General features: G+C 40.7%; 1 protein-coding gene across 1 annotated transcript; it reads right to left on the bottom strand.

Moving 5' to 3' along the window:
* Positions 1 to 27: 27 nt before the first annotated feature.
* Positions 28 to 24,214, bottom strand: LOC144207431 (ATP-binding cassette sub-family C member 5). The gene is made up of 29 exons (XM_077732906.1): positions 23,873 to 24,214; positions 21,922 to 22,114; positions 20,989 to 21,144; positions 17,632 to 17,779; positions 16,684 to 16,917; positions 15,976 to 16,149; positions 15,498 to 15,645; positions 14,403 to 14,551; positions 14,126 to 14,233; positions 12,805 to 13,158; positions 12,243 to 12,314; positions 12,036 to 12,160; positions 11,885 to 11,957; positions 11,559 to 11,762; positions 11,280 to 11,405; positions 10,953 to 11,061; positions 10,689 to 10,873; positions 9,282 to 9,428; positions 8,003 to 8,132; positions 7,253 to 7,406; positions 3,807 to 3,935; positions 3,391 to 3,577; positions 3,128 to 3,217; positions 2,445 to 2,634; positions 2,214 to 2,373; positions 2,048 to 2,126; positions 1,863 to 1,976; positions 1,409 to 1,573; positions 28 to 950 (listed from the first exon to the last, which is right to left on the bottom strand). The coding sequence occupies exons 2-29, from the start codon at positions 22,104 to 22,106 to the stop codon at positions 858 to 860; spliced, it is 4,188 nt and encodes a 1,395-aa protein (XP_077589032.1). The 5' UTR covers positions 22,107 to 22,114; positions 23,873 to 24,214; the 3' UTR covers positions 28 to 857.
* Between the last annotated feature and the right edge of the window lie 893 nt (positions 24,215 to 25,107).

Raw genomic sequence — 25,107 nt, 5'->3', positions numbered from 1 at the left:
TCCTTCTTACAATTATATTGACATACATTAAAGTACTTATTATAATTTTTATTTTCAAACAAAACAAGTCATCTTAATAAATTCAACAATTTACAAAAAGTACACAAGGGAAGTTTAAACTCTCCATGTACAAAAGGCAACTTGGAAAATGCAGCAATGTAATTCAAAACATATTGCACGCGCCGTGATTGTTAAGCGCAATCATACATTATAAGGCATACGACAACAATCCTCGGCTTTCGTGAAGACACATTGACTCAGCTACAGAAAAACGGCAACGTACCGACCGGTTGCCTTACAAACAAATAGGTGCATAATTCAATTTCCAGCATCTAGATTACATAAGAGGAAGAATTTCAGTGTACAGTACCCACATGCAGTGTTGTAATGACACGGCTAATTGCCTCATGTACATTTGCACAACTCTAGGCACATATTAAAACAGCTAAAAAAATAAAAATAAAACAGTTGAATATCTTAAAAATGCCATAAAATGATAGTTCCTAAATATATGACCACTCTAAATAAAACAATCAATATTGACATGACCTTTTAAGGAAGGTTCCTACACAGTGACAAGAAATAAGTAGCGGTCCTCACGAAAAGAAACGTGTTGACGTGAATTTCATAAAGTGCCGTAGACGGAGCATTCGCTCTGTTTCAATTGCAGTGAATTATTTGGCTTGCAGTTGTCGTGGAGATCGTCCTTTGGGCCATGAGATGGTGTCCAGAGAAACACGGGTGCAAGATCTTTGGTTTTTGACGAAAGCAAGGCTATTCTAATGGCCTACTTACTTATTGTTTGTTTCAGTTATTGTCATTGTCTTTGTAACAGCATGGTGTGTTGTCCAGTTTTTTTATTTACTTTGGTTTTGAGAAGCCTCGATCATGGCTCTGAATCTGGAGTTTTCATTTAAAAGCAAGGTGCTGGGCTGGTCGAACTCCAAAATCTAGGAAATAAAACAGAACATTTGGAGAAAAAAAACATTATAAGCAGCATGCAAAGACAAAGCAATTCGATTGATTCACTGTCTGAAGTAGTTTAACCAATTTTGAGCAACAGTTGAATTTGGAGATGTTCCAATTTTAACAATTGACCTCATGTTAAGTTAAATAATATTTCATCACTGTCTGGCATAAACATTGTACAGCATGTCCAAATAGGGTAATCCTTTTTTAAAAATTATACAGCACTGCATCTACTCCATTTTTTTTAGCCGTTCACTGAGCTGAAGGCTCAAACATGACTGAGATTTGTTTTCCCAAAATATAATCACTGCAGCATAAAACCTCTGATGAACTTTTGAACTCAATCCGCAAAATTTTAGGATCCAAACGGAGATGTGAAGCGTCCATTCCCATCAGGCTTGTTTTAACAAACTAATGGCTTTCTAAAAAAATACCGCACCTGTCCGTTCTCCATGACCATGACCTTGCTACAGTTCATCACGGTGTTGAGACGATGGGCGATGATGAGGCGCGTGCATCTGCTGAATTCGGAGCGAATGGTCTCCTGAATGAGGATGTCAGTCTCAGTATCGATGGATGCCGTCGCCTCGTCCAGAACGAGGATCTGTGGGAAGATGCTCAATCTTTAGAGGCAATAAAACGATTCAACCTGGACCTCAGAGTGACTGAAGTGTTGTGTAATTGGACTAAATACTATCTTAAATTGGGAAAAGCTGCAGCTACATTGCCAGCCACTAGGAGCCAATGTTGTTCTAGCCTTGTCGCTGACTCAGTGTGTGAGTATTACTTATTTATTTTTAATCATGACTCACTAAAATAAAAAGCCTCCCTGACTACTTGTACCAAGCCATGGTGGAGCAATGGAAAATGGAATATAAGTGAACAATCAGCACCTTGCTATTGCGCAGCAGCGCTCTGGCCACGCAAAGAAGTTGCCGCTCGCCCACTGAGAAGTTCTCGCCGTTTTCCGTCACCTCGGAATGGAGGGAGTGAGGGAGCTGGCTCACCTGAGTAGAGTTAAGATCACACGGCATCAGTATGAGCTTTTCTCACATTTGCATGCCATGTCATCACCTACCATCTCTTTGATATGCGTCTTCTCTAGGGCTTCCCAAATTTGGGAGTCTGAGTACTGATCCCATGGGTCTAAATTGGTCCTGTCAACATTCAGATGAACAAAAATATACTTGCTTTGAGTCTATTTTCATCACAGAGAAAAGAGCAGATATCAGGGAGAACCTCACCTGACAGTCCCGATGAAGAGCACAGGCTCTTGAGGGATGATTGCCAGTTTTCTCCGCAGGTCGTCCAGGCCGATTCGGGCGATATCGACTCCATCGATGGTCACGGAGCCTCTTGCCAGTTCTACTAGTCTGAACAGCGCCAGAGCCAGAGAAGACTTCCCTGTGGGTGAGAAGATGTCAATACAATGGCAGTGATGGACTGAAAAAAAGCCAAAGCCGCGGGTTAACAACCTGATCCGGTGCGACCCACAATGCCGATGGTCTCCTCGGGGTGGATTGTGAAAGACAGATCCTTCAGCACCAACGGCAGGCCGTCACGGTAACGCATGTCCGCGTTGTGAAAGGTGATTTTTCCTTCCTCGGGCCAGGAAAGAGCAGGCGCATTGGACTGGATTTTGCATGGTGCTTCGCTTTCTAGAGACTGGCAAAAAAATAGCCATGTGTGTTTACAATCAAAATAATAAACTCTGTGAATGATATATACCGTTTTACTCATTTACGGTCCCATTGGATTTTTACATCCATTGATATTATACCTGATTCTCCCACCAACATCATGTCAAGGTCAACCCTAAATGACGTCGTATTCCCACTTGAATGCGTAAAAAAAAAACCTGACCGCTTTTGTGACTACCTGAACACTGGGCAGAATTTGGACTAATCTTTTAATGACCAATGCATGTAAATTAAGTGTGTAATCATGTAATTATTAAAATACTAAAATACAACAACAACAAAACAACAATACAAAAAAACCTAAAAATACTAAATACAAAAAAAAATACAAAAAATACTAAAAATATTATATGTCATTATTATTATAGATATTATAATACAAAAAAATACAATTACTACAAAAACTTTTCAGCTACTTTATATAGAAACAATCCAATAGAAGCACATATGTCGCTTACCTTTATATAGTGATTAATCCTCTCTACTGACGTGAAGCGAGCTTCTGTTTCAGTGAGGAGCCTTACAGTGAATTGAAACAAGCCAGTAAGCTGTAGGTGAGATGAGGTAGGGAGAAAAGAGAGGGCAGGGAAGTTAACGACTGCCTCGTTGCGGATTTAATTATTAATTAAAGACACTCCAGCTACCCATCAATTAATCGGGGAGCACAGTACAATGGCTGAGTTGACTGTAGATGGACAATCTCTGAAAAGGGCTTACAAACCTGCACTGCGTATGATATGGCCAGGCCGGCATAGGCAGGAGGAATCTGCTGGTGCATGAAGACAATGAGGAGAGCGACTGCGGTGATGAGCGAGATGCTGATGAGGTCGAGGCGCACGGCCAGCCAACGCATGGCGCAACTAAAGAGGTAGTTGGAGGCCTGGTTATTGTCCAGCAATTCCTGATATCTGCCAAACAAGAGAAACAACTCCTTTAATCCTTGCACGCCGTGGGCCAATCCCCTTTTATCAGCACGTTTGGGGAGCTCCCTCCTTTCATTTGGTTCCTTTACTAACCTTAGAAAAATACTACCAGCTGAGATAAAAAGGAACATTTTAATGATCTCCATTGGGGGAAGATGTGGATAAAGGGAAGTAAGCGTGTGTCGGCTTGGCAGACATTATGAAATAAGATCACCTTTGGAGGAAGTCGCGCTTTCTTCCATAGGCGTGGATGGTGGAGAGGCCCTGAAGGCTGCTGGTGATGTGGGAGGTGAATGGCGACTGGCTGATGTTTTCAAGTCGTTTCAGCTCACGAATCAAAACCCTAATTAGAAAAAAAAAACATACCCGTCAGTAATACATCATTTAGATAGCATTTACTTTAAATGAATTGGCATTAAGATGCTCTTTCCTAACCATTGGACTAATGTGACATAAGACCAAAGAATAACATGTGCAATGGGTGTGAACATAGTTTTCGGATTACAAATCGCACCTGAATATAAGACGACCCAGCCAGAAACCATAATAATCATATCGTAAAACCTTCAAATGCGAAACAGGCTAAATAGGCAAATGTGAACATGCTACCAATTGCAACTAACAAAGCCTAAACAACACCATGTTAACTATTTTACCAAATTCTCAATCCCATTCACACGATTCACTATAAAATCCATACATTTTTCAGCCTAGAGTGCCTTTGTCGCAATAACCACTTTGAAATAAATCACTTTTTTTTGTGTAGCCATTCCATATATGCTAATTGCAGTCTGAAAGTAATATACCCGCAAGTTTTCGCACTGCAAGACAATGCAGTGTTTACGAAAGTAAACAAGGTCCCTGTGGGGGTTCTCAATCGTCACGCTCGTTTGAAGATTTCATGCTACCAGACAACATTTTTTTTAACTTGATCGCTTCAGGTGCCGTCTCAGAAAGGAAAAAAAATAAAGATATTTTCTGCTTTTTCGTCTGCCATTGCCCGTTCACATCTGTTGTTTGTTTTGCTGAACAGTATTTCACTTCTTAATGACATTCCGATGTATCTGCGCTTATGCTACAAAAGCACTGGGGTGACCGCTTTTTCTCCACATGAGTCCAGGTTGGATATGAATGAAATCAGATGTGTTGCATTGGAGAAAATTGGATGGAAATTGTCAGAACGTAGTCTGCTGAACCATGAAAAAAAAATAAAAAGTGTGACTTATTGGCCGGAAAATACAGCATATTGAAGTACACCTCCATTCTCATATATCGTCAAAACCTCAAATTACTACATTTCTAAGACAGAATGGCACCAATATTTAAGATCTCTACATCACGCCTTTCTGGTGGAAAATCTCTGATTGCCTAGCCAGGTCTCAAAAGTAATAAAGACTTATTGTCGGCACACCAATGGCAACTGAAAGAATTGAACTTAAAGTGATGGCAGTGGAGTTTTTGTATTGTTCGATGTTTTGCTGGTTCGTTTCCACTATCATGTATTATTTGATGAATCAATACACCCAGATGGCTGAGTTCTTGACGTCCAGAGGGAAAAGAACATTACATGAATATAGTTTGGAGAATAAAATGGGAGGCGTCTGTCTACTTTTTTGAGGGCGGCCAGAGGGGACGGTGTGAATGGGAATTCACATATGAATCATTTGCTTTTACTCATCAAAAGCCGTGAAAAGAGAAGCAACAAACTTGACACTTTGCCTCTCGTAAGCGTTGATCCTGACAAACATGTTTATGCTCTGGGCACTTTCATTTCAAAATTTCATAAAAACGCAGCTTTAAAAGTGGGTAATTTCAACGGGAGTTTGATGTTACGTGGCCACTCATCCCGGGAAGAAGATCACTTTCAAAATCGCCAAGGGTAATCATTACTTATTTACAAGTTGCGATTTCTCTTGAGTGCAGCACACTTGAAATAGAAATCAGTCCGTCGCGTCAATTTTTAATTGAAGTAAGGATGACTCTATCAGGCCTACGTGGGGGGTAAATGTGGTTTTTGACAAGTTATTCAAAGGCTTGCAGAGTGATTGGGAGCTCATGGATTCAAACTCGGCGTCGACTTATAAGATGGCATTTATCGCCCGATGCTTATCTGCTGATGCAAAACAAGGTGCCATGAAAGGTCACGTTGTAAATTTGAAGGAATGAATGCATGCATACTCGTTTGTAGACCCGAGACGCGACTGGCCTTTTCTACAATCACTGTGTGTGCCAGGCACAATCAATGAAAAAAAAATAAACTTGTTCCTATGGGACCTTCTGTCGCAATCGGTCATTTCAGGCAATACACATCTGCCCTATCGCGTTGGGAGGAAATCACCATAGATTGCCCGAAGAAACAAATTAAATTGATCATTTGTAGATTAGTACAAATGGCCAGCATTCCAGTTTCACAAAGAGAGAAATAAGCTTATGAGTCATAATGTTTTGACTCAGAAAGGGCAGTGGATGGTAGTGATGAATCAATATCAATAATGTTGCACATTTTTACAGCCTGTTTAAGTCAAATTGATGAGGAAAGTTTAGGAGAAGGGGCAGAGCAGTATTTTCATTTTAAACACATCCTCACCAAATATAAATATGCAATTTGGATTAGTCAAAATAATTGTTAGAGATGATCTTTTATTTAGGGGCCTTATTTAAGGACTCAGAAAGTGTGTAGCAACTGCATGCTTAGTGATTATTTTGCTTAAAAATACATGATTGCTGTTTTACATTAAATATACATATTTTCTGCTTCAAGATTCAACCATGTAGCGTCATAAATAAATTGTAACACCATAATGTTTTCTTTATGTTGTTTACAAGGCTGACTTGACGCATCTAATGACCTATTATAATCTCATGGTCACATTGTCTAAATGAGCAAAATAATGGATGGATTGAAATCCTTAAATGTGTCCATAACACCAAATCCAACAGCCAAGGTTAAAATGTAATTTTCCTTTATCTCCTCTATTCTTTTCATCACTTTAATATCTCTGAGTTTTTTTGCTGATCTTAAACTGGACCCTTTTAGATTATAATTTTTCCATTTGCTCTTTAAATGGCATTATAAAGCGCCCAAAACAGGTCAAAACCTTTTAAAAAATGACATCAGATACAGACATCATCTAGTTCAAAGACATTTTGACCTTTCACTACATAATTGATAAGTCTGCTATTTTGGGCTGTGGTCAATTTATTACTGCAGGCCAGGTAGGGAAGAAAAAAATATTATGGACGGACAGTAAAGAAAAATAGTGGGCACTTTTCTTATGTTCTTTGATTTCCAGCCATACATCAGTTTTACAAACCCTTCCATCTTTCCAGAGATATCACTAAGCTGTTGATGAACCTGAACTACACAATTATGCAGAAATAGAGAAGCGTCCGCATGCTTTAAATCATTTACAACATAGGGGAAGCTTGGAAAACAGAAACCAGTTTCTGACAGAAGTCTGCGTGTTCGCAAATACAGATAACGACGCCTTTACAGCACATTTCACTTCCTCAAGGGAAGTGGCTTGTACAAGCAATGTGTATTATCTAATCCATAATCATGAGCGCATACTCTTGGGCCGGCTGGATTTACAAGGTTTTAACATTGTCAAACTGAAAGATTGTAAGAGCAAGAGAGGTGAGAATGAGAGGCTGACTGACCTGGAGACACGATTGACAAGGCAAAGGAAGGCTCCCAGGGGCAAGATGGAAATGAGAAACCAGGGGAAGACGATACCGACCATTGCCAGACAAAACAGCACCAGGGTGAGGTTCTGCAGCAGCATTTCAGCTTGCATGGTCAAGCGCACATCCACTTTTAAGAGAAAACATCAGAGGTGTAAGGCATACAGAAGCCAAAAAAAAAAGTCAGCTCTAACCTGTAAAACTTTATGGGTGGAGAGACAAATGGATGTGATTGAAAAGGAGAAATATTGCATTTTCCACACTATAAATTGCACTTTTTTCATAGTTTGGCTGGACCTGCGATGTCATTTTTTCTCTCTGACCCCCACATTATGTTGTTTTTTGTGCTAAAGTTACCTGAAAAACCTCAATAACACCCTAATTATCTTTAAGAATATTTAATTGTATGAAATTCAAAGTGAATAGCCAATCGCGGACAGTTAAATTCAAAGTGACATCCTCAGTCATGACTGTGTATGATGCCCTTTCTCAGAGGTCAACAAAGCCTACGCCGTGGTGGCCATATTGGTAGAGTCAAGATTCCTATTTGAAAGCAGTGCATTGGGTATTTCAATGTTGAACTTTACCAAATGGAACAAACCAAGCAAACAAGAAATGTTAAAGTTATCTGAAAAACCTCAATAACACTAAAGATTTTTAAAATATTTAATCGTATGAAATTTAAAGTGAATAGCCAATCATGGACAGTTATCTAGCCAGTCTTACCCTCATCCATGTCCCTGGAGAAACGGGTCAGGATGCGTCCGAGCGGCGTGGTGTCAAAAAAGCGCATGGGACTGCGGAGGAGTTGGATGAACAGCTTGTCGTGGAGCGCAGAGGCCGCCTTCACCGTGCACTGTCAACACAAACACCGTGGCCATGAAAGGCGAGGCGTGAAAGTGCCTAGCTTAAAGAAACATATGAACCCGGTGGGCTTGGGTTGACACTCTGTTTATCACATTCATCACACACAGCGCTGGTGTGTAAAGACTTACTGGGTGCCTCAAATAGTCATTGTTAGGCGAGTGTGTGTATTTTATTTGTATTGCTGTCAAATCCTCTTCCACAATGACTAGAGGTGATGCTGACATAAAGTTGGTGACTTTTGAATCAGGGGACATTGCAGCATCTCAGCAGAATGTGGCAGTGGAAAATGATTCTTTTTTTAAAATAGAGTAAGGAATACGACTAAAAAAAGTCACCCTAGGTCCGGGTACATGAATTTGCTTTTAGAAAATGAGTTATTTGAAGTGGCATAGATTAACATGGCAATTTAACCTCTTGCAATAGTGTCAGGATGGGTTAGCTGATAAAAAAGGGACGAAAAGCACAAAGGTGCATAAACTGACACATCAATGGCAGCTATTAAAAAGCTGTGAAACATGGTTTTGGACAGAAAAATTGATTTAGCCCACAGGCATTATTCCTTTTTCCACAGGGACAAAATTAATGTTTTTTTTTTTTGGAGAAAATGACACTTGCTGGGCAGAAATTGACATTTTTGCAAAAGCATCAAAATGGGCCTCCAATTCAAAATGCTAGTAAATTCTAATAAACAGGTAATTTGAATTCTATCTACTTTAGTGATTCCACCCTCTGCAGTATCCATCCATTTATGACACACCAGTTAAAAGTTGCGGGGGTCCTGGAGCCCATCCCAGTAGATTTCAGACAAAAAGGCAGAATATATCCTGTTCTGGGTTTTAGATGCTATTAATTAAAAACAGCCCAAGGCTAGAACAAACCTACAGTGCCACTCTACTCTATTATTCTCCCGCTGATAGCTTCACCATCCCTGGCCTTTAATATATAAATGCATAGTTGTTATAAATGACAATCGTATGAATTAATATCTTATGTGCAGTCAAGCTTGAACAACTAGTAAGCAAATATAGAATGTTTTTTGCCCTTTTAGCCCACTTTCTCATCCATCTCGAGCTTTCTGTGTGTTTTTTTTTTAAATCAGACTGAAATATTTGGGAAAAGCAGCACAGGTTTGTCTTACCTTAACAAACACCAGGCCTCGTATGGTTTTGAGGAACAAGGCGGCACCCATGGAGATGACGTAAACAGTTGAATAAAACTGAATGTGAGGGTTGAGGCTCATGCTGTCCTCGGCCATTGTTTCATTCTGGGAAATTAATGAAGAATTCTGTGGAAGAGAAGTCACATGGAGCAAGAAATTAACAAGGGTGAGTAAATTAAAAACGAAAAAGTAATCCCTTTTTCATCCAGTGATGTTAATTTTCTCCTTAATTAATGGAGGAAAGCACAGTTCTGTCAAAAAATCCCATTACAATCACTCAGCGTTGCATTGTTTTCATTTGTGGGCGCATTTCTCAAAAGCCGCCATCTGCTTGCTTGCCACATGTTTTTAATTGCAGTTATTGTATTGAACCCCCCCGCCCATGTTCATGTTAAAGCTTATAGAAGCTCCATTGGCTAACTGAGCCAACATCATTCTTATATTTATCCTGCTAAATAGATGACGGTGTGGACATTTTGGATTTTTTTATGACTAACATACCTAAAATTGCTTCTTTAGTGTTGAGCAGATGAATTTGTCTCATAATGTCATATGAATGCCTATTTGTCAACAAGTGTGTTTCCTTTTTTTGCGGAATTGATGCCAAAGCCCTTTTTTGCACATGTGCAGACGTTCCAAATTCCCTTTCACTAATGCTGAAAAGAAGTTAATGCTTTAATAATCTCTGGGTTGGAATGTTTTAACACTCTAGGATCAGACTGATGCAATAAGTCCTCAAAGATTCTCAAATGTTGCTACGATTGTGAGCGCATTGGGTGAGGAAAATTTGGGAATTCAATTCGTGCCCTTCAAACATTTTAGTGTCAATTGGAGCTACATCTCTGTAATATTTTCAATTGAATGCAAAATCTTTAAAGCTAAAGTTCACCTTAAGTTAAATTAAGACCATAAGTTAAATGGTCAAATGCCCAACAGGTCCCACTGCCTTATCACTTCTTTTACTGCAGAGCCACTGCTTAAGCATTCGGATTAAAGTTCAATTTAGTTGCATCAGTTTAATGCATCAGTTTGGATTTCTTTTGCATATTTCAAATTCTATGCAGCTTTTTTTTTTAAATGTTGTGGCAAGGTAAAAAAATAGAGAACAGTAACTCATTTTTTTACCATTTCTGACTAAAACTCTTAAATTGTATATTGCAAATATTTAACATGATAAATGAACTAATGAATATTTTTTTAAAGTTAGGGGAAGAAATGTGGTGGTGGGCCGTGTGTGGCCATAATTAGCTTTAGTTTATATTAGAACCATGCATTAAAAATGACAAAGAACTAAAAAAATGGAATTGGCATGGAGTGAAAATGACTGTGATTACATGCAAAATTTGTCAAGTTAATCATTGCCAAGTAAATTATTCCCCCACTTACCCCGCTGCCCTGCTGTATCCAGTGACTCAGCCACCAGTTGTTAAAGGCGATGGTGCCCGTGGTGCTGAGAAAGAAGAACGTGTTGAGGACGAAAATCACCGGACCTCCCGCTGCCCTAATGTAGGCGGCGTATACGGCACAGGCAACAGCACCGGACCCCTTTTCTTCGGCTTTCATCAGTTGTTCTAGACAAAATTACAAATACTTGAAGCGACGAGCGAGTGAACTTAATTCAGTAGCCCTCAAGTCTCCCAAGTGTCTCACCTTTTTTACTCGGTGGCTTTGGTGTTATTTTGGCGATTTCCTCAACATGGCAAACTTGCACAGTTGTTACCTTGTGCTGTGTGTTTTTTAAATTCTCTCTCACTAGATTCTACGGGAATGAGAACAGAGGAAGAAATGAGGCGTGTGACAAGTGTACAAGGCAGGTGTGACAAAAACATTCTTTTGCTGGTTTAGATCAGTGACAGGATCTTTAGCAGCCCTTCTAGTAAATCAATGGAGCTCTAAATAGGAGAAAGCCAGAGTCCTAGCTATTGGATATGTCTTACTTGTGCTAAAACAAAAAAAAAAGTTCCTGGTTTGTGTTACCTCTTGTTGCATGCTTCTGAACAAAGCTGCGTATTCCCGTTCTTTCGCCATGAGTTGATCATGAGTGCCATGCTCAGCTATCTGCCCGTCCTTCATGAGGATAATATCATCACATTCTGGAAGGTACTGAAAAAAAGGCAGAATGTAAATTTAGCATTCATTTCGATGATTAAAATCATCCCTGAGGCAAAAGGAGAACAAAGTGCCATATGCCACCGGTCTGTCCGGGAATGCAATTGAATTTGGAATGGTTCCCATCCAGGGTTGCTTCTTCCTCACCTGCAGCTGGTGGGTCACAAACAGCACCGTCTTGCCTTTTGTAGCCGCCTGTATTGCCTTTTTGAAGATGTGAGAGCCCACGCAGGCGTCGACGGCGCTGAGAGGGTCATCAAGGAGGAGTATGGGGCGCTCGCTGTAGAGCGCCCGAGCCAGGCTCACTCTCTGACGCTGGCCTCCGCTGAGATTCGCTCCTCTTTCGCCAATCTGCAGTAAAAGAAAATTCAATCCTCTCCTGGCATTGGCACTCCATTTCAAATGGGAACTCCAACTGCTGACTCAAGCGGAGAATTTCATTTGGCGGCACAACAAGAAAAGCCGGCAAATACCTCTGTCATGTCTCCATACGGCAGCTCCGTCAGATCTGGTAGGAGACAGCAGGCTTCCAAGATGGCATCGTATCTGAAAATGAATCAAAGATATTCCATTTGTAATCACTTGAACTGCCTCTTGAATTTTATGCCTGCCCTCCAAATTTACTTTTCTTGATGAAACTCCTTCCCAAATAGAATGTTCTCCTTGAGGGAATCATTGAGGATCCAAGCTTGTTGGGACACGTAAGCAAACCCCCCACTGGCTGCCACGTTGCCTTCCAAGAGGGTCATCTTTGAGACACGTTGGAGGTCACGGTGTTAAACCATTGAATAACTATTTATGAATCAAACCATTTCAGCATTAAGCTCTTACTTGTCCCAGTAGTGCCGTGAGAAGAGAACTCTTGCCACTTCCTACTCCACCGCAGATCCCAACCAGCGAACCCTACACGGCCAAAAAGAAATACATTCGGGACTCAAATCTCAATTTGCCAAAAAAAAAGGCCAGATTATTCCCATTGTGGCCTTTTTTGCATCCCTAAAAACTCGTCACAAATATTCCTTATACATTCAGCTTAGGAGCAATTATGCAAAAATAATTAAATGTCATTATATAACATGACGTGCTGATTATGATGTTTCGCAAAGGTATAACTCCAATAAATATTCTCTAAGCAAAATGTGGTCACTAACGAAGACAGTGCAGATAATCTTCTGTCTTAGAGTATTGAAGGACAACAGAATATATATATATATATATATGAATATATATATATATTTTTTTTAAACTGCTATTATTAATATGGTTTTGCTTTTGTTCCTGACTGCCCCATCTCACGTGTACAACTGAGGAACTTAAACCTAAGCAGTTGATGGCAAAAATAAGATTACCACCAGACTAAATCAAGACAGCTAATTGGATGTGGTAATCATACCCTCTTTACACGCAGGTCGATACGGTGTAGCGTCTTGTGCAGCGGAGGCCGAATGCTTTTGGTGGAGGAGATAGTACTCTGTGGGCTCTCCTGCTCCATGTTAGTGAGAAGACTCTGAGCATTAGGGCCATCTTTGCATTCCTTGCTTTCCACGGTGGAGATGAGAAGATTCAGCTTCTCCCGGCGTAGCACACGTTTCATCCCCCCTCCCTGCTTTTTAAGGGGCGGCTTTGACTTGCTGGCTGGGAGTCGTGCCTTCTCCCATACCAGCGTGGCGTCCTGGAATTCTACTGCGTTGCGAGTGTCTTGCATTTTGATTAACACCGTTTCTCGGGCATCCATTGTGAACAGCCTCTGTGGAAACAACAGAGTTAAATGATCCATTTGTAAAGAAATATACATCTATCAGCCGGGTAAAAATAGAAGTATCTGTAGGGAGAGGCGGAGCTGATGTCATTGCTGACCTGAATTATAAAGATCGAACAGAGCAGGCACATTCTTGCATCAAGATTTTTTTCATATCGCCTTATCTGGGTTCTTTTCCATTTTTTTTCCATTTTATTTTAACTGGTAGAGATGATATACAAATAAGAAATACGAGAGTAGCGAACCTTGTTTATTCAGATAGAAGCAAACGCAAAATTGCCAGGCTCTTGGTAAATGACACATCTCGGTCAATATTTGAAACATTCATTACTAAATTCATTCAGTCTGTCCCGCTTCTCAAAAGGTGCTGGAGGCTATGCCAGCTAGCACTACAATCAGAACCGATTACCAGTCAATCTAAGGTCTTCAAGCAGGCTGTTATGCAGGTTTTGGGATGTGGGAGGAAAACGAGAAGCCACAGAAATGGGATTCTAAGCCGTCTATTATGTTTTTTTTTCAGTAACAGCAACATGTATTATTTTTCATATATGAGAGAAAGCACAATGAGAAACCCAACACCAGAAAATGAGAAAAATGCTTATTCTAAATGGTAAGAGGAGATTCGAATCCTGAGCGCCAGATCAGTGAGGCAGTTTCGGTAAACACTACTATACTGGATTTGTGAAGGGTAAAAGCTCTCCAGCTGAAACACTAACTAACTAACTGACTAACTTGCTGTCCATTTTCTCCAGGTACATTGTGTCTTCATCATAAAACTGCAGATAAATAGAATGTCCTTCTAGTGCGTTTGCTTACTTAACCATTGCTGGCTGGATGAAAATATGTGCCACTAACATGCGATTTTTTCCAAATATTTGTAATACGGGCCGAGAGGTGGATTGCTTTTTATCAGGAACCTCCTGCCCAGGTGAAGAAGAAGCTGTATATTTCTCACCTGGAATCTTTTGACTGCCACAGCACCTTCTGACAGAGACCTCACAGCCAATGGTGTGACCTTCAGTGCAAAAGTCATGGAGTTGAAAACGGCAACAACAGTGAACGCCTGTGTGGGGGGGGAAAAAAGAATAAAAAGAAATAATTCTCTTGATTTTCTCCAGTGGCGAGGTCATTTCTAACTCTGTCACCATAACTCTTGCGTTAGCTTGCATTGGAGAGTAAAGGTGTATGCAAAGTAGAACATAATGGTTTGAAAGGTCTTTTGGAGCAAATACCTCTGCTGCAGTTAGGTCATAGCCCAAGGTCATGTGCAAGGTGAATGTGCAGACACTGGCTATCACCACGACGATGGGCGCCACGCCCACTGTGAGGCTCTGGATGAGACCTGCTCTTTCCAGTATTCCTCTCTCCTCTAACCTCACCTCTGTTGACAGGACACAGTAAAGTTTAAGTCTAGTATATTCATTTTCTACACTAACTCCAAGTCCTGTCTAGTGCCTATCTCTCTGCCTACCAATGCAGTGTGGAATTAGCCATAAGGCTATGCCTACAAGTTACATTATTATTATTTTCCCTAGTGGAGTTATGACCTTAGCAGGACGATTTTAATTCATGCAAAGAACTGCACATGTGACGGATTAATCGGGAAACTGTAATATCCCTTAATGCACAGCTTAGCTTCAAACAGTTAGTTTTTCAAATTTCAAAACAGCCTGGCAAGTTGGGTAAGTAATAGGCATATCTTCCATGGTTGCTTAATTTCACACTAAATGGGTGGTGAAAAAGATTTCTTGTTTCTGTGCTGCAATCCTCCAAATGTCTATGCAAACATTGAAAAAGCAAAAGGTTATCATACTTCATGACACTGAACCCCAGTGGAGTTAGGTGGCTTCTAGGCCACATGGTGATGAGTCATTAGTCCAGCTGGTAAAAAGTGCTAAACTGAGCCCCGGCAACTAATTTAGAATAGCATTTAAAAGGGGCAAACGATCCTTATCAATAACCTACTACAGCAAAGGCCGTGATGGAAAAAGGCTGTCGCTAATTCACGCGCAAGCTGGGCATCGTCGACATTCATTGGCTGTATCATAAGGCTCCAAACCCCATGCAAATTAACCTTGAGGCCAAGGGATTCAAACTGGCCTTTCCGATAGCGGACGATTTAAACGGGCTAATGAAAATGGATTTATGGTTGGGATTATCTTGCCGCTTCACTTAAGAGGGTATGACTTTCTTTTCCAGGTGATAAATTAACATTACTTGCGACCTTGGAGGATAGCAACTGAAATTATTTGAAAGCTTAATTAGCAAGTGACAGCACGCATTTGCCAGGGCAGGAAATCATTGTGATACGATGACAGGAAACTCACTGTGAATGTTCTGCGCAAAGGCATCTTCCCAACAATACATCTTGATGAACTTTATGCAGCCCAGGATTTCGTTCATCAGTCTCACGCGGTGGTCAGTCACCGCCACGCACTTCTTGCGGAAATACGCCGTCAGTCTTGACGCAAGCATCTGTCCAGACGGGAAGAAAAGAGGATAGAGTTAAGAGAGGAGGCGGTGATGACAAGCAAAATAAGAAGCGAGAGAGGAAATGAAAGCAGACACAATCACATTAAGCTGCACTGCAGGTTCTTCTGCAGGGCCTAGAGTCGGATAAGTGAATTTTACATCGATATCTGTGATGTCTCAGTCTGAGTACAAATGCAAACATAGCTACATTGGGTGGAGAAGTTATTGCATCAAAAGTTAATGTTTTCTATTTTGAAGTTGAGTATGTAGGATGAAATGAGATAGAGTTGTTAAACCAGACCATTTAGAAATGGGGTGATAACTTTGCCGTACCATGGTAGGATAAAAGATGATGAAAATGGCCGATCCCAATAAAGCAGTAGGACCCAGGAAGTAAGTGGTGTAGGTCAAGCCCAGGATGCCCACCAGGGGCCCCCCAGCGAGTAGGCAGCCCACTGAAACAGCCTCATACAGACGCTGGCCATCGCTGGAACAGATGTTAATCAGCTGGAGAAGAAAAACACAGTTGAACATTTGATATTCTGGTTAGGAATGACATTCAAGTGAAGAATTGCATCTACGACAGTCAACTGCAATAATGCACCACGTAAGGCCACGGTGCGCTTTACTTGAGCAAGCACTGTGCTAAGCCCTATAGCAAATTCTCTAGGAATAGAAAGACCAAGAGTAAAGAAGAATATCCTCTGAAAATTGACTCATTTAAAGCAGAAATAACGATGGCGTAAAATGTTAATTCAACCGTTGCCTCATTAAAGTTTTTATTCAGGCCTCCGCACTTCAAGTTCTATTCATGCCGATGACAGCAGCTGTGGTCACGGTGCAAAGTAATATTCCCCCCAAAAAAGAATGGTTTATTCATATTCCCAAATGTCAATGTTATATGAGGACTCATCTAAAGCTTAGACGGCCTCCGTCCTCCCTAGCGACCGAACCTAATATGAGAAGAAATTAAATCCGCCTCAGTCATCTTCCTTTGGTGCTCTACTAAGAGAGAGAGAAAATGCGGTGATTCTGCCTTACCTCGCCGGGACTGATGTCTTTGGTACTGCGAAGGCGGAGGATCCTGTTAAAGGCGAACGTGAGAGCCGCCCCGCGGAGGCGAGTCGCAGTGCGATAGTTGACGGCCCACATGAGCGCCAAAGACCAGGAACGTATCAGCTCCATGGCAAAGATCCCGCCAACCAAACTGAGGCCATACTTGATGCAGCGCTCGGAACTCTGGGAATATTCCAGTAGGGCTCGAACCAGGATCGCCTGGGAAAAGGAAATACAAAATCCAAATGATAGTCCTGGTGCAAATAACAAAGATAACATAGTCAAGGATATCGGGGGGAAAAAATCTGATATGACGGCATGAAAACTGTCCGTTTTGTAATATTATTCTCATTGAAAGATAATATCTGACAATCGACGGCAAACATATTTAGTCCAATCTTGAAGCTAGACAATTTAGTCCTTATCTTAGAACTACAAAGCTGTTAACGGCAGCAAAAAGGAGCAAGTTTGCACATGATGTACTGTGATGAAAAAAACTGTTGGATGTTCTGTGCACAGTACAAAGAAAATGATCAACTCTGTGATACACTGATATATGGTACGATTACAGACAGCAGTATAAGATTGATGTGTTCAAGTACCTTGTTTTCCTTTTCAGGGTCACATTTTTCAAGCACCAAGAAAATAACGGTACCCTGCTACATAAGCTATTAAGGTCATTGTATACAGGAGCTAATATAGACATATTAAATGCCTGAAGTGTATTAGCCATAAAGAATGACAAATGGTGGTTTCATTTTCTAAAGGCTTGATCACCTGCTAGTGTGCTGCTGTCTGTTGGCGGCAAAGGAAATGATAATTGGGGGGAAAACACAACAACTTGGGAAATTGCAAAAGCCAAAAAACGCGCTAAAGCCTGCTGGCCGGATCAAGGGAAGTATCGGGGGATTGGAAGATTTGAGCGGTACTTACGGGCCCAACAAAGCCTGCCACCATTGTGAGGAGGAGGGCAAAAATGGCCACCAGCATTCGGGTTTGGCAGAAGCGCATAAACACTCTTGTCAGGGATGCTCCCTCACGCCCACATCGTTTCAATTCGTCGTGCCACAGGGATTCCAGTCTGGAAAAGACAATAGAAGCACTCAAAATGCCATCCATCCGAACCAATAAATGACTATCGAGGCTGAAGCAACAAAGTTATTGATCCTAATTTACGTTAATGATGAAGTACAAAACATGAGATAGTGAAAATATTGGCTGATCTGGCTCCTTTTTTATATTATGGACTATGAGTATTACCAAAATAATTATATTAATAGTTTAAAGTATTTGTCTTCAGTGTTCCATGTCGAGATGATGAAATAATGTGGTAGGTTGTACTACTACTAGCCCCACAACCCTAATAGTTCATCCACCAATTTAATTGTCTGCCTTTTAATTTCTGTAAAACAAGTTAAGATGGTTAAAATCATCAACATTCCCAAAAGAGGAAGTAATAGGGGACTTGCTAAGGTTATAAGGCAATCACACAAAGCAAAACACACACAAGAGAAATGACAGTAATTATCTAGAAATTAACATAAAGTTGACCCGTACTTTAAAATCTGACTTCTGTGAGTGATGAAGCATGTAATTAGACTTTGAAAGCTACACGGTAAAATATTAAAGACGTGTCTAATGCACTTTTATTGGCGTGTAATGCTCTGTAAAAGTGTGGAATATCATGTTGGCCAGGTTACTAATGACTCACTCAGGCAGCAGCAACTGGGCCGCCACAGAGCGTAATTTACGCCCTAACGACGTTATTAAAAACCAATCAAAGATAAAGAACATTAAACCAAGCCGACTCTTGTGCAGACAGATAATTACTACTTGACGTCAAACGGCTCAAAAGGACAAAAACGGTGTTGCGGTCATGTTTGCTGATTGACACATTACATATTTATATAGGATTATTTTAGAAAATGTCAAAATAGAGTGAAAGCATAAAACATTTTCTGGACCAACATGTACCTTAAAATGGAGAAATAAATTTGCATAAGATTTACGTACTGCGTTTGCCCAATCACATGTATCTGATCTACCATCATCACGTAAAATGTACGATATCAGAGTCAAGATTACAATAATCTGAATGCCAAAGAGCGCTGGGGCAACGACATGCTGGGCTCCACACAGGAATGATTGGACAGAAATGTTCTGGGCAGGCCAAAGCCAGTTGAGCTGATGTTTTGAGAGGCGTTTTGGCTGGAACGCGACATTGAAGATTCACACCTCGCTGGGCACCAGCAAGTGTCAACTCTCCCAGGGTGAGTTTTTTCCCCTTCTCCCCCACCTCGCCATCGTCTCTGCTGAGCATCTGGGTTGCATAACTGTTCCTGCTATGGCAACACAAACTAAATCCTTCCATGCTCCAGCACTCCCGCATGCCATCATCACCCAACCCTGACCACCCGAGATCTCTAAGCCCCTTTCTATTAAACTCACACGTTAGAGCGACTAATTCCAAAATTCTGACTTTTATAGACTGTTTTGATTGACTTCAACTGGAATGTGATTACTTTACAACTTTATGTTGACTCATCATTTAAAATTCCTTCATTTTACGATCCACCGATTTCCGCTCATGGGTGACGGATGGCTGAAGGAAGCCTGAGCATCCGAAGAAAACCCACACAGGCACGGGGAGAACAAGCAAATTCCACACGGGAATGTCGTAAGTCATCGGAGATTCACGTGTAAAATGCAAGCCGAACACGTACGGATTTGATTTGGGGGCGCAACGCATAGTCGACTGAGTAGTTAATGACATAACTGCCAAAGTCAGCCTCTAACTCTGGCGCTAATCTCTAATCGCTGTTATTCTTAGCTGCCCGGCATCTCTAGGCAAGTGCTACAGTGGGACTGGATGTCCGTCGATTAAAAGTGGTGGTGTCAAACTGAGCACACAGAGTGCAAAGCCATGCGTGGAAGCAAAGAGTGGAAATCTTTCCACTGCAAAGTCCCACTTGCACCTGTTCTTTTTTTTTTTTTAGCCTACAGCTATCCATGTCACTCTCTCTCTCTCTCTCGCTACTGTCAATATTTGACCAGCACAAGCAAGCGCCTTCATCTCTCGACTGGGAGAGCGCACAGTGCCCTATCTTTCAATATTTGTTGAAAATGGAAAAAAAAACGAACATAAATATCAATCCTGCAGAGCTGACGGCGTGAGGTGAGAATCTTGGTGCGGATAGGTGCTTCATCCTAAAATGTGATACACTGGGAATGGAAACTAAATCCTTTTCTCATCAGTTTTCTGTATTCATTTTGGAAGTAAATTCTACAACTAAATTGTAACCCGCCATGCCAATTCGTGCTTCAATCTGGTGCTCACGTAAAGCAGCTTTTATCCATTCTTGAACAATACCATCTATTCTTGAAATAAAGCCCTGGATTGTGTAATGTCGGCATTTTTGCAATCCGGACCCTCGTGATTTTCTAGCACATGATCTCAGCATGACACATCAGTTTAAAAAGAATACAAATTGCAAATGTACTGAACACCAAAATCAACAACTGTCAGTTTGGCCTTTTCAAATTTTCCATTTCAGACAAGGGCATTGTTACTCATAAACAGTTATCCCAAAATTGCCATTCACATTGAATATTTAGTGATATAATTTGACTTGGCAGTCACTAATAACTTCAATTACAGCCTGTACATAATGATACAGTTAGAAATCACACCTAAATTGGCTGCCATCAAAATTAAAGCGGAAACCTAACCCAATAAAAAAAACTGACATGCAACTTCAATCTGTTTACGTCCATTGGTATACTGTAAAGGCGAATGAACTTTAGTGAGCAAATATTTTTCTCCAGCAATGTGCAACTAGGTCAAAACTGGTGTTAAGAATGGAGTGATGTTCCATATATTGGATGTTTTATACCAATTTTGTCTTATGCAGCTCAGTGTGATGCCAACTAAGCTTTTGTCGAATCAATGATGATGACAAAGCCTATGTCCAATTATAATAATACTTATTATTAATAGTGAACTTTAGCTTTTAGCTGTCCATCAATCACTCATAATTTTGGACCCATCGAAAATGGATCCATAGACCAAGACACCCACTTTAACTGGAAAGGCCTAGATTCAAACCGAGAACCTTCTAACTTTAAAGCCAACGTGCTAACCAGGGTTTTTTTCCTTTGGACCGTACATATAATTGTAGGATTATGTCATTGTGTAACTTTTCTTCAGTGAGCCCTCTTTGAGTTTACCTGCAGAGCATTTCTCGCTTCGCACCCTTGTGTCAGTATTTCATATTCCGTGCCAGTGCTCACCTTTGGCAGTTGACTTCAGACGCTTCATGGCAGGACAGCCCCCACACGTCGTCTATGGACAAGTTGGAAGTCTTATAGGCTCTTAGGGCCAGCGGCGAGAGCCAATGCAGGGTCATAAAAGAGAAGAGACCCGCATTGTCCACTGGGTGCTGGTGTCTGGGAGAAAAAAAAAACCAATGGCGCTGGGTCAAACACTTAAATGAACACGTGGAACACTGTGTGTGTATGTGTGTGGGGGGGGGGGGGGGGGGGGGTTTTGACCTATATTGGCATTTGAAGAAAGCATTTGAGTTTGAGGCAAAGATTGAGCAGTGGTTTGCAGGCTCCTCTCACAAAAGAGCCACTCAGGGTGAGATTAGTTAAATATACAGAACGTTCAGATGGAATGTTATCTGCGACTTGGGGATAAGATTTTATTTGCTACTGTGGCTTCTTGCAATATGCAATTAGCCAGAATAGATAGCCAGAATAGATTGTTGGTGTGAGTTGAAATGTGATTAAATGTGCCAAAAAGGTGCATCCCATGAGACTATCAAAATGTTATTCCTGTTCAATTACGAACTGTTTGCATTAAAATAACAGTTAAATTGAAGTAGAAAGTCCAATTTGTGACACCATCTGTGTTCCTTAAAGTGTCTTTTTCCTGCGGAAAGGGGCTCAATACTTGGTTATAGCATTGATTTTTGTGACAGTGTGCCTGTGGAGCCTTTTGCACTCATTTAAGATTAAGGACTGTATGAATACACTTAACCTTAATTATTCATTATGGTTAACTTCTTTTTGTAAAAGCATTACAATTAAAATGCATTCACTGACATTGGCAAAAAAAGATGTTCAATGCATTTGATTTCTATTGAATAAATGAGTTAAGTAAGTAAAAACAAAACAGTACATGGGATAAGGACAGATATATGATGTAATGATGCCACTTACTTGTGTGTTATTCTAAAGGGCTTCAGTAGTTGTATGCTTTGCCGATAGCGGCCTCGTTTCTTTGGCCCCCTCTCCACAAACACCTCAGCTTCTTCTTCCTCCTCCTCCAGCTCGGACGATGGCTGGAGGGAGGCCATGGGCAGGCCCTCCATCCGCCCAGCCGCTTCCAGGGCATCGGGAAACATGGTTGATTCTAAGAAAAGAGAGGAAAGTTGTGACAGGCAAAGTCAAAACATCTCCATGTCACTTTCTAAAAGAATGTCTTGTTCCTTTTGAGAAGCCCTAAATTACCCTGTTGTGACTTTCTGATTATATTTTGTGTGATTCAAGTTGTGACTTTCTGGCATTGGTTTGCATCATTACGCAACTAATTATAGGGCAGTCAAAACTCTTGATTCCGATTGCCTCCAAATTAAAAGAGCTCATTATTTTTAACGGTAATGAAAGCTTTGAGAAGTGTGAAATAAATTGTTTGTTGGAGGTTTGGTCTTTTTTTTGTTCACGTACTTATTTTTTAGCGGCAGGAAATAGAAAAAGCGTTTCCTTGTAAGCCTTGAGTAATGTTGTGCTGAGTCAGGCTGGAGACTTTAAGGAATCACCTTGCACAAGGGTCACAAAGGCTCTTTGGCACAAAACTTAAGCCATTATCTATTTAAAGGTGTCCTGAGAACGGTACATTAGATCATAGAAGACAACTGAGCTCCTTGTATAAGAGATGGTGTGCTTTTACCTTAAATGACGGAACAATTTAAATCCCAATGTAATGTGGAAAAGTACTATTACAAGTATAAATGTTTATTTTTGGGCTAAAGAAACAGTTTTTTAAAATTATTTCATTACCATCTGTCAAGAAAAACAGAAATCCTTAATTAGGGGATATTGTTGCAAGTAAATAATGAAGATGATAATTAAAAAAATATGAATTGTTTATGGCTCTTTCTTTTAAAAAGGTTCCCGACCCCTGCTCTAAATCAACTGATGCTTACATTTTTTTTGTAATCAAAAGTGTCTTTTGGTCACATCACATACTCTCAGGAGTTCAACCTAACCCACAAGTCTGCAAATTAGTTACCTACCATGTTCTAATAACACTAGAAGGTGGAAAATCTTAATACCAATTACAAACACAGAAAAAAAACTACTTTAATACATACGGGAGACTGAAGTTCACAAATAAACACTTTGTGTTTTCTTTATCATGTGAATGCTGGCCATTTGGGAACCATTTTCTCAAAATCTATTTTTAAAATCCAAGAATGTTATCTGAAGATATTGAGAGGGCCCCACAGCTCACGCGGCAGTTTTTTTGCTGTGTCAAAACCAAGTCAGAAAATGCAGATAGGTTTACGCCATAACAAGAAAAGTTCATGATATGGTCATCAAAACAAATAAATTGGACAGTGTGGTAACACTGTTAAGGTACAGGACATTCTAAATGTACCTATTAATCTCAACAGTATGTATTTTTATATATGTACTATGATTTCACCCACAAACATCATCATCAATTTAGCTGGGCAAATAGGAAAAGCAATATGGAAAAGGATAGATGATACTAAGGACTTAAGTGGCATTTTGTGGGGAAATATGTATTACCGATGCAGGGTGACCCCTGTAGTTTGCTGGGATGGGCTCCGGCACCCCCTCCGACCCTGTGGTGATAAGCGGTTTGGACACTGAATGATGTATTATTTAGTAGGCTATTGCCAAAGAGTACAAAAAGGTCAGATAGAACTTTGCCTTCAGTCGTTTTATGATGAAACCTGTTTTTGATTTTTTTAAATGCATTTCCTCTTTCACTTTGGTGGAAATGAAAGATGTTAGTTGAGAAAAAAAGCACTTCGACCTTGTCCCACATTGAAGGAGCTAACCCTTACAAGCGTGTTTTTTTTCCATTTGAAAGATCCTAGAGAATGGGAGTGAAAATGTCAACACAACATTATACACTTACGTGTATGTCGGGATGCTCGCTCGGACTTCTCAGATGTATTATTTACAGACAGCAGATGCGGATGAAGATGACCATGTTTGCTGTTTTACTAGCTTTTGGCTGAGGGACGTCAAGGGAGCACACTGCAACTCATCTCCCGGCTCGATGAAGGTAGTAGCGTCAGAGAAGGTGGCTGCTGCGGATGCGGCGTCGACCAGAGGATGGAAGTGCGGCCCGGAAAACATTGTCAACTTGTCCTCCCCCGCTCACGTGGCTAGAGTACGTGCTGCTTCATTCCAAAGCTGCGCTTCACCGACTCATGGAGCTCCGCGGGGAGAGGAATTCCCTACATCACGCCGACGTCACAGAGTTGCAGCCAATTGCTGACGGCTCTTCGACGTCACGCTAATGAGGAAGTGGACGCCGTAGACAGAGGGGGCGGGGTCGCGACAAGGGGAGGGGCACGTAATCATGAGTAGCATTCTGCAATCCCATTGGCTTCCCACTGGCTCACTCACAGCAAAATTGGTCAGTATAAATATTCAGTGATGAAGTTTAACATGACTAAATATCATTAGAAACATGGGGATTTGTTTTGTGCATTAAACACATCACTATTTTGGGTCATTTATTAAAAATAGAAACCTGCTTTCCCTAAATGTGGACATCACATTTTTTCCCTCATGTAAGCCATACTATTAAAGTCTACACATAATAACCAACATGACCCAACATGTCATCTCTATTGACATTGATTGCATTTGTGGGACACCAGATTGATGAAATGTTGTCCTCTTTTTATAGGTTGGAATGACAATCTGCCCACCCCTGAATTTTTGGGGATGCAAGATCTCCAATATGTTATGTTGATATATGATAAAAACTAATGATTCAGATTTTAGGACAATGCAAAAGTTGAAACTATATGAGGAAAACCTTATTTCTTGGGGTAGATAACATAGGTGGTGATGATGGTAGGGTCTATATTTTCAAAAAGTATTGTTCATCCCCAGTATAGTTCATGTCCGTCAATTGCCGTTTATTCTACCTGCTGAGGTAATAAATAGTCATCTTCCTAGTTTCCACCAAATAGCCCGCAATTCTAGCAACAACAGAATGGAGAAAAATACCAGCATGGACCTATGTTTACACAACACAGAGTCATACAAAGCCTCCACTTTGACCAATTCCACCAATTAACTGTGATGGTAATGCTAGTATTCAGTTCAAGTGTGAAAGTGATCCAACTGGGTGAT

This window comes from Stigmatopora nigra, chromosome 14, assembly GCF_051989575.1.
Source record: "Stigmatopora nigra isolate UIUO_SnigA chromosome 14, RoL_Snig_1.1, whole genome shotgun sequence".
Taxonomy (NCBI): Eukaryota; Metazoa; Chordata; class Actinopteri; order Syngnathiformes; family Syngnathidae; genus Stigmatopora; species Stigmatopora nigra.
Note: the sequence above shows the minus strand (reverse complement) of the source record. Positions and strands in the feature narration are given on the sequence as shown.